The sequence below is a fragment of the Rhamphochromis sp. 'chilingali' genome (genome assembly GCF_963969265.1).
Source record: "Rhamphochromis sp. 'chilingali' genome assembly, chromosome: 5".
NCBI lineage: Eukaryota > Metazoa > Chordata > Actinopteri > Cichliformes > Cichlidae > Rhamphochromis > Rhamphochromis sp. 'chilingali'.
In genome coordinates, this window is record NC_137932.1 from 5,675,155 (window position 1) to 5,685,446 (window position 10,292).

The 10,292-nt window shown below is 40.7% G+C and overlaps 2 protein-coding genes across 2 annotated transcripts; one reads left to right on the top strand and one right to left on the bottom strand.

The window, feature by feature from the left end:
* Positions 1-394: 394 nt before the first annotated feature.
* rps29 (ribosomal protein S29) lies at positions 395-1,461 on the bottom strand. The gene is made up of 3 exons (XM_080882520.1): positions 1,322-1,461; positions 745-844; positions 395-501 (listed from the first exon to the last, which is right to left on the bottom strand). Exons 1-3 carry the CDS (start codon positions 1,381-1,383, stop codon positions 493-495), a joined length of 171 nt encoding a protein of 56 aa, XP_080738646.1. The 5' UTR covers positions 1,384-1,461; the 3' UTR covers positions 395-492.
* A 3,967-nt stretch (positions 1,462-5,428) lies between these two features.
* On the top strand, positions 5,429-9,754 carry mgat2 (alpha-1,6-mannosyl-glycoprotein 2-beta-N-acetylglucosaminyltransferase). Its single transcript, XM_080882387.1, has 2 exons — positions 5,429-5,574; positions 7,944-9,754. Exon 2 carries the CDS (start codon positions 8,196-8,198, stop codon positions 9,603-9,605), a length of 1,410 nt encoding a protein of 469 aa, XP_080738513.1. The 5' UTR covers positions 5,429-5,574; positions 7,944-8,195; the 3' UTR covers positions 9,606-9,754.
* Positions 9,755-10,292: the final 538 nt, after the last annotated feature.

Consider the following 10,292-nt stretch of genomic DNA (forward strand, 5'->3'; position numbering starts at 1 on the left):
TTTCACCTAAATGAAAAAAAAAGCTATAAGGCTTGCAACTCAATGTTCATGTTTACTACACAATTATAATCTAATGACATGAAGTCACTAAATGCTGCTGAGTAGCCATAACCCCAGTTAATATCGATCAAGTTTCAGTTTTACTCATATTTAAAACCTCTTGCTATATAAAACCTGTTTGCTTAACTCTTAATGAACAGCAACTCAAAGTAGGTGACCAACTAAGTTATTTTATTTAAAATGGAAACCTCTAACTGCCTGACCAACATGACTTTGCTGCTGAGCAAAACCAAAGGTCATTAATAGTGTTTGATCGCTCATCTAAAAGTCCTTTTTATCCATTGTGGAAAAAAAATATCAAATTCATGCCAATTAATAACCACGCAAAAATCAATCAAATTGGACAAAAAATTTATTTGCAATGATTAATTATCCCATCATGGCCAGACTTCTGACAACTTGACCCATCCGAGGACGTCAGCACAAGACATCTTAGTCCAGCTGTAAGAACACAAAACAGGTGTTAGTTATTGTAAAGAGACGGGCATATAGCATGCTTGTGAGGAGCAAAAAGCAAAACAGCATGAAACTCATGCAAAATTAAAACAACATTTAATTCATGGGCTTCATCCTCAAATCAGTAAAGCCAGTCCTAATGAAACTTTATACAGTGGGAAATTCAGTTGATGTTCTGTGATGTAAAGTTATGATCAATTTGAGAGGCAACAGAAAAATACAACTTACCTTAACGAAGCCGATGTCTTTAGCGTACTGCCTGAAGCACTGGCGGCACATGTTGATCCCGTATTTACGGATCAAGCCATGTCTGTTAGAGCACACTCGGCTGCAACAACATCAGAGTAGGATCAGTCAACGCATATATACGCTTTTATGTACCAGTTATACAAAACCCTGGCGCCGATTGTCGTAAACTATGAGCCGGTGTGCATTTGGTGTGCTCTTCTGAACACCGGGGCTAACTTTTAACAGTCCTGTAATAATGCTATTCTCAATAACGTTAAACATTTGTTAAATTTCTTCCGATCAAGCGACGGAAGAAATTACACGCCTAACTCATATGCATTAAGGGCTTTCGGTAACTCTAGCCGTTATAAAACCAAATCCGGTCAAAAGACACACAAGGCTGATGCTAATAGGGAAGGAGAGAGTATTTGCCTCCGCCATATTAGCTCAGGTTCAGGGCACATGCGGTGCACGTTTGGTAGCGTTTTTTTTTAAAGATGGGGAGGCCAGAAACACCTTATATCACCTCAACTTGATCACGTTAACCGATAAACAACGCAACAAAGTAGACACTGACCAGGAGCGGGATCCCTGTCCGAATTTTCTGGGGTGACTCCAGTAGAGCTGCTGATGGCCCATCTTGTCTCTTTTCGCTCGAGTGTCGGAAAGGAAGAAGAAGGGCGCGCGTGCGCAAATAGGCTTTCTGGTGCTCTATTTCCGGCGTCGGGTTGTTGTGTACCGCCTCCTAGCGCCTAACTAAATTTAAAATACTAATTTTTTTGTACATCGCCAAAACTAATCAATTTGAATTAATAAATCCCACAGCCCAATGGGTAACCGTGACATCATTTAACCCTCTTACAGCTCTAAGCCCTGCATTTAAATAAAACCATGTTATATTAAACTATTCAGTCTTCATCTCGGAAACAATTGTCTGTTGACCATAAGCACTTAAAACAGCAAAGTGCTGGCTCTTTCTGTTTAGCGTGAGCATCTGGTTGCACACATAATCCTTCAAATTAACTCGTGACATGTACAAATGTACTGCAATAAAAAATCATGCAAACCACAAATGCCTGAAATTGTTCATTGATTACCCACAAAATGCGGTCTAATCTTCATTTAAGATTATAACCAAACGCAATCAGACTAAACAAATAATGTATTTAGCTCCAGTTTCTTAAAAAGCTATTCACAAACAGATACATAGTTATTGTATATTCTAAAAAATAAAAGAAAGAAAGAAAGAAAGAAAGAAAGAAAGAAAGAAAGAAAGAAAGAAAGAAAGAAAGAAAGAAATATACAGCAAATACAAACTTTAAATAATTTCATTATATGTAAATCTTCCAAGTAATTTCGTGACATAGGTACAACCTCAGCTTTAAATTAAAATATTGATTGGTACCTGGATTTTGGACTACCTCACCGACCGACCACAGTATGTGAGGACTCAGGGCTGTGTGTCGGACAGGGTCGTCTGCAGTACGGGGGCCCCACAGGGAACGGTTCTGGCTCCGTTCCTCTTCACCATCTACACTGCAGACTTCTCCCACAATTCCACCCAGTGCTTCCTGCAGAAGTTCTCTGATGACTCTGCAATAGTCGGCCTCATCACTGATGGGGACGACAAGGAGTACAGAGGACTGACTCAAGACTTTGTGGACTGGTGCCAGCTGAACTACCTCCAGATCAACGCCAGTAAAACCAAGGAGCTGGTGGTAGACTTCCGCAGGCACAAGCATTCTCCACTGCAACCACTGAACATCCAGGGTATGGACATTGAGGCTGTGGACAGCTACAGGTACCTTGGTGTTCATCTGAACAACAGACTGGACTGGACTCATAACTCAGACGCCCTCTACAGGAAAGGGCAGAGCAGGTTGTACCTGCTGCGGAGACTCAGGTCGTTTGGGGTGGAGGGCCCACTCCTGAAGACCTTCTATGACTCTGTGGTGGCTTCTGCTATCTTTTATGGTGTGGTCTGCTGGGGCGGCAGCATCTCTGCTGGGGACAGGAAGAGACTGAACAGGGTGATCCGAAGGGCCAGCTCTGTTCTAGGATGCCCTCTGGACCCAGTGGAGGTGGTGAGTGACAGGAGAACGGCGGCTAAGCTGTCATCCCTGATGGACAACATCTCCCACCCCATGCAGCAGACTGTGACAGCACTGAGCAGCTCCTTCAGTGGGAGACTGCGGCACCCACGGTGTGGGACGGAGAGATTTCGCAGGTCTTTCCTCCCCACTGCTGTCAGACTCCACAACAAAGACTTTAACTGAACAAACACACACATCCACACATGTGCAATAACACTAAGTGCAATAATCTTTTCTGGCATCGTTGTATTTTTACTCAGTTGTATATAGCATTCGTATTCTATTTTTATCTTATTGTATATTTTTATTCTATTTTATTCTACTGTATATAGTATATTATTTTATTCTATTCTGTACAGCTGTGTACTGTATTTATTCTTATTGTATTCTAATTTTTGCGTCATAACTTTTGCACTGTCCACTTCCTGCTGTGACAAAACAAATTTCCCACGTGTGGGACTAATAAAGGTTATCTTATCTTATCTTATCTTATCTTATCTTATTGAGCTTGCACCTTGCATTTTTGCATGATTCGTTCTTTGAATAATTCAGCCTTTGATTTTATATATTTCAGTTGCATTTTACTCAGAATTATTGCGTCATTTTTATCATGGCAAAGAATCTTTTTTTTTTTTTTGTATTTTTAATAGTATGTTTCAAATTTGCAGAAGATCCCCTGCTGTTTCATAACATCTTTGGCATCATCTTTTATTCTCAATAAAGGAGACAAACACTGAACTACTGAAGAAGAAGGAAACAAGCAGGTTTATAAGGAAAATGCACTGCATCTTAGTACCAAAACCCCATGTCCTCACTGAGGGAACAATGCATAAATCTGTCAGGAAAATTTACCAAGAGATTATTATGGCAGCTGTCCATGACCTATCTTGGGAGAGGTTAGGTGATGGGACAATAGCTACACAAAGGCCCAAAGTGCACAGGTAATTCTTCAGCAGAATAGCTGGGAAATAAGAAACTGTTTTTTGAATGGCAAAGTCAGGATATGTCTGTCAAGGGAGGCCATCTGTGGAACAGTCTTCCTCAACCCATTAGAGAATGCTCTACACTCAATTTGTTTAAGGCAAAGGTTAAAAACTGGTTATGGACAAATCAAGTGTGTGATCATGTATGAGTTGTATAGTTTTAATGTTTTATTTGGGAACAGAATGGTGTGTATGTGTAAGTTTGGTGATGGAGTTTTTATTATGAATGAATGATGAATTTTTATGAATTATTATGTCTATTTTTTATGCTTAAGGACAACAGATGGAAATTAGCCCTTGGCTATAATCTGGTATGTTTACATTCATGTAATTTTTTTTTTACATTTATGTTCATTAACATGCACTGTCCTAAATAAAATAAATAAAATAAATATGTTCACCTTAAAACAATTGAGATGCTGTGGGATGACTCGAAGAGGGATGTTCAATCAAGATCAATTGTGGGAACAGTTTCTAGGGAGGATTGATCCAAAATTCCTCTTCTATGTTGTACACATCCTACATGGAGCTACATGTAGCATCTAATGGAGGTTGGTATTGCTGAAATAGGTTCCACGAGTTAACAAAATTCAACACTTCCCTTTTTTGGGTCTGCACTGTGAGTGATCAGTGAAGAAGAAAAAAACAAAAACAAAAAAGTAGCAATTAAGGCAGTCTGTGTAGATTTGCAACACATTGTATAAATAATCAAGAAATCCCAGTGTTGTGCCAAAAAGTGATTTCTGGTATTTGCCAACAAATAATTGCCAGCATTTAAAATGTCAATGAGTTGTTGGCCTGCAATCCGTCAAACATAGCTATTATTAGTAGTGATTATTAAACTTGGACCCTCTTTCACAGTGCACCTTTTGGTCTCCCTCCCCTCAACCCCAGGAGGTTGTGTCAGATGGCAGCCTCTCCCTGGTCCTACCAGAGGTTTCTTCCTGCTAAAAGGGAGTTTTTCCTTTCCACTGTTGCCAAGTGCTTGCTCATCATCTGACTGCTGGAATTCTCTCTCTATTATTGTAGGGACTTTACAATATAAAGTGCCCTGAGGACACTATTGTTAAGACTTGGTACTAAACACACTGAATTGAATTCAACTGAACTTAATTGTAAATGACATCAAGTCATTTAGAGCTAGAAAGATCATTCTAGTCTGCGACTTAAAAAAACAACAACAACTTTGATATAGCCTTTATTCATCCAGGTTAAAAATGACACTGACATTAACATTTTTTATAAAGTCTATAAAGTCAAAAATGACTGAATATAATGTAGGTATAATAATGCAAGGTAATAAACAAAGAAACAAAAAACAAGTAATTTCTTTATTTTATATATAACCCCTTCGTAAATCTTGTTTACCACAGACTATTTACCCCCAACAAGCACAGATTTTAGACATCAAAAAAGCAAATCACACATAAAAACATGGGAAATTACTTTTGGGGGGTCAATCACATTTCAAACAGGCCCAATAACTTTTCCTAGCCACTCAAACCTCATCAGGTCAGTTTAGAGAGCAGAGTATCTGCAGCAGCAGGAGCAGCAGCGGGGATTCAAGATATTTCGGGTATCTCTGGTGCCCCCCGCTGGCCCGTTGCATTGTGGGACAGCGACAGGCAGTGTTTTCACACAGCTAGTCGACAGTTGCGTTTGCCGTGCATTTTGCAGAACGGTATGGAGGAGAATGGGAAGCCACCGTACTGAGTCTTCACAGTGAAAGCTCCGCACGGATTCTGCGGTTTTAGGTAAACTACTGTGAGCGTGGTTGTTGTGGTTCGACACGGTGTTGACGGTGGTTCGGTCCGGGCGGGTTACTTGCAAGTTGCTAGCTGACGCCGTTGCTAACTTGCTATTAGCATTTCCGTGATGCTGGCTGTCATAAAAGAGCGAAGCCGAGGCGCCCGCCGTTGTTTTCGGCTGCTTTCTGTGGGTTTTGTGTCAGTCGGCGAAATGCTAAAAACTGTATCTCGTGGTTTTAAAAAAATCGATTGAAGCCGCCGCTGGCTCGGTGTTGTCCAACGGCGGCCAATTTAGGACAGAAAAAAAACTGATGGGGTTTGTGCTGTAGGCTCCAAGACGAAACTGCACATTTACATGATAGGCGCTTGTACTGCTAGTATAAACCGGTTTAGGTCACGATAAAAGAAATTAAGTGGATTAAAATGGGAAATACTTTAAGCTGTAGACCAAATATTTGAGTTGATTTGGCAGGAGGCGTGTGGAAAGCATTTAGCACGGAAAAGCCGAATGTGGGCATGCAAATTACAATAATTTGAAGAATGTGGGTTAGAGAGCTGTATCGTTTTACTCCTGCATTTAGCTGCTTTCCTTAAAGTACACATCACATATTAATACATTTCTGTGCACATTTACTAATAGCGTTTGGGGCTTACTTTAATGTATATGTCTGTGTGGGGCAGTTACAGGGAATGTGTTTACTTCTGTTATCACAGACTCTAGTAGGTATCAGATACCTTTCTCAGGCAGTGTCGGTGACACACTGCAGTCTGGACTGGATGCTACCATTAAGTAGAGTTTTCAGGCAACCAGAAAACAGAATAAATGGTCAGGTAGTCAGCCTGAGAGACTACTAATTTAATAACGAATAAAGTATGGAGGTTTGCTCAGCAGAAATGAGCGATCAATATTGATAATGCAGTTAAGGAGGAAAATAAATGGAGGGCAAATTAGAAGCATTGAGCTTTAACCAACATTAACGATATAAGCGAAGATGAAGTATGGGGTAAGGGTGAGGATTGGATGAAATCACAATTGTGGCGTTTGTGATACTCTTTGTAGGGGCTGGCTGGCAGCCAGTTGCATGTATATTTCTAATAAAGCTCGGTGATTATCATTTATTGAATGTCTGTGAAACCATAATATATACTTTTACATTGTCATCAGACTAAATGCATTTTATTGGATATGTTAACTGTACTCTGCAGATAAGGGAAGATAAGTAAACTGGAGGTGCTTTCAGGTATTAGCTCAATGCAAAGTACAGTAAATATACAGAAATCTGTATTTGATATGGTCAATGTTCTGCCTGTAAAACAGCAGCAGTTATGTTGACAGTTTTTGGTGGCACTTGGCAGGTAGCTTGTTTTAAGCACTTTGTAAAATCTGCTTCTTTTTCATTTGAATTTTGTCTTCCTTGATTGTAGCCCCTGTCTAATAATCTAATCTGATTAATTCTAACTAAACTGATCTCAAAGCTATATGATAAAAAACTGTCTCTGTACCAAGTACAACATTTTCAAGAAGGATAGACTCTGTTTCATTTAACTTTCTCCTGAGTGATCATTTTACTTGTAATTATAAGAAAAAAAATTCAGCTTGGTTGTTATGCGATGTGTATGTTAAATTTGTCCATTGTGATTATAGAATGAGACGCTCTTAGGGAATAGTTCCTAAACAGGAATTTTTTCCTGGCATCTCCTACCCTGATAACATTATTTTGTGAGTATTGCTTTACATTTGGTTTGGAAGTCAGATGTCAGAGCTGAGAGTGAAATCACTCCATAGTTAGTGGGTTCTGGCAGTAAAGTTGGAAAAACAAGAAAAAAACCAAGATATTTTTGGTTCACAGCCAGGTAAAGCCATTCAAGTATCACTAACAATACAGCACAACGTCAAAACTCAGCTGCAGCACTTTAACAGATAGACTGGTCAGTGTTCTGCATGAAGTACCTAAAACTTTCATAGTACTGCACTGTATGTTTGAATAGAAGAAGTTCAAACCGATTGACATGGTAACTTAAACTGCAGGTCTGATTATTAGCCATTTACGGAGATTGATGCTGTTTCCTACAGTTATCACCATATTAGTTTTGCGCATTTGTCGTGTAGGTGGTTCAGTTGTTACCAAGTGACCTACCTTATGTGTGTGGGATGGCAAAAGCTAATGAGTGATGATTACTGCACCGAGTTTGGTCTTGCGTAATTTGCAACAGTATATGCTTAAACATCAATTGATGTCTTTTTCCATGTTCCAGCATGGCAATGTGCTTTATATACTGTGGAAACAAATTTCTGTCAAGATTTTCGTAACATTGCCTTACCCCCACCTGTCACAATGCACTTAATTTTATTTTCTGGTTTATTTTTCATTCAGGTGGTGCACGCACACTGCCACTCTGCTGCCTCTCAAAAACCGCCATGCCTTATGGAATATTCATTCAGCACCAGTGATATTCCAGTGGGATCCATGTTTACAACAACAGTTAATTTTGCCAACACTTAGCCTGATAGCACTTTCTTTTTAAATCGCTCCTGTTCTCAGTGCAAAGCGTAAGCCCCCCATACAGCTGCATCTTGAGTCCCAATTATCAACTTCTCTCCCTTTACAAGAGGATAACCCTCTATCATGAGATTCCGAATCTACAAGAGGAAGGTGGTGTTACTGTCTCTGGTGGTTGTCATATGTGGCCTGGCTTTCTGGAGCAGTGGAAGGCAGAAGAAGAACGACAGTGGATCGTTACCCAGGGAAGTGGAGGCGGTGCGGAGGAGCAACATTATCAGCAGCAGCAGCAGTAATAGCGTCAACAGTCATAACCAGGAACAAGCAACGCCAGCGGTCAGTCGGGCACCTGTCCCAGCACCTGTTATACAAGCAAATGACACACACCAAGAAAAAGAAAAGGACAAACCCAAAATATCCAAGCCAGATGTGGATAATACCACTTTAGTCTACCGTGGCATTGTCTTCCAGCTAAACTTTGATCAGACGATAAGAAATGAAGAGAAATTTAAGACGACTCGAAAGAAGGACGATTTGGTTGTAGTAGTTCAGGTCCATAACCGACCAGACTATCTAAAGCTATTGGTAGACAGTTTACGAAAGGCCAGAGGTGTGGATAGCATACTGCTGATATTCAGCCATGACTACTGGTCCCCTGAGATTAACAAAGTGGTTGCCTCTGTTGACTTCTGCCAAGTCCTCCAGATTTTCTTCCCCTTCAGCATCCAGCTGTACCCACAGGAGTTCCCTGGAAATGACCCCAGGGACTGCCCCAGAGACATCCCCAAAAAAGACGCCTTAAAACTGGGTTGCATTAACGCAGAGTACCCTGACTCGTTTGGACACTACCGGGAGGCCAAGTTTTCCCAGACCAAGCACCACTGGTGGTGGAAGCTTCACTTTGTATGGGACAGAGTTCGAGTTCTCAAAGACCATAAGGGTCTCGTTCTCCTGATCGAAGAGGACCACTACTTGTCTCCGGACTTTATCCATCTCTTAAAGCAAATGACTGCTCTGAAAAGGGAGCAGTGCACAGACTGCGATATCCTCTCACTGGGGAGCTACAGCCACATCGGCTACTCCAGCAAAGCAAATAAAGTGGAGGTGAAAGCCTGGAAGTCCACCGAGCACAACATGGGGATGGCTCTGAGTAGAGAGACGTACCAGAAACTCATCCAATGCACCGACACCTTTTGCACTTATGATGACTACAACTGGGATTGGTCTTTACAACACTTGACTGTGTCATGCCTGCCCTCCTACTGGAAGGTCATGGTGAGCGAGGCACCACGGATTTTCCATGCCGGAGACTGCGGCATGCACCACAAGAAGGCTTCTTGCATGCCCATTAACCAGAAAACCAAGATAGAAAACATCCTACAGAGCAGTGGGAACCAGCTGTTCCCAAAAAACCTCCTGATCACAAAGAGATTGCCAGCCAACGGGGCAGGAGGAGTGGCCCCACATGTGAAAAATGGGGGCTGGGGAGACATCAGGGATCATGAACTCTGCAAGAGCTATGTTCGATTACAGTGACCTTAATTGCTACTATTATATATTATTGTCTCTTTTGCATCCTATATAAAGAAAAAGTAAATCTTTATGGACTATTCTTAATATTGCCTGTTTTATTGGCTTGTTCCAAATAAAGACGAATGTTGGATTTTTGGCTTCTTTAACACAAATATGTCTTTACATTGAATTATTTAAGTAATTCCTAACAAGTCTGCAATGTTTTGTATCATTGATATACTAAACAATATATATTGCTGTGTTTTCTATAAGAAGATTTTAAGATTATTATATGCATCATTTGATATTCAAAGTCTAAAAACATACTGATGGGAAACAAATTAAAGGTAATGTCAACATAACTTAAGCCACTGGTTTCCACTGACCTGTTGCTATTGTTCAGTCTGCACACATACACTGGAAAAAAGGTCAGAACATTGCCTAAAGGTTGCCGGGAGTTTCTTATGACAGAAAGAACCACAAATTTTTCCTACGCAGCTTATCGGTCCGTTTAAAAAATGCACCAAAGCGAAACTAGGACCAGCACTACCCTGTGCTCCTTTTCCACGGATCAATGGCCAGTTTCTAACTCATAAACGTCTGTTGCTAGTGCCAAAAACTGGTGTCAGTGGGTATGGAAGGAGCTATCACAAGAAATATACCAGTGATTGGACTGAAAGGCAGCCCACGGATTCTATCCGTCCTAATTTT

Excerpts from the sequence above, each read along its gene's own strand:
- rps29 (XM_080882520.1), bottom strand. The coding sequence starts at position 1,383 with ATGGGCCATCAGCAGCTCTACTGGAGTCACCCCAGAAAATTCGGACAG. Across the intron at positions 845-1,321 it reads GGACAGGGATCCCGCTCCTG|CCGAGTGTGCTCTAACAGAC; the intron begins GTCAGTGTCTAC and ends ATGTTGTTGCAG.
- mgat2 (XM_080882387.1), top strand. The coding sequence starts at position 8,196 with ATGAGATTCCGAATCTACAAGAGGAAGGTGGTGTTACTGTCTCTGGTG.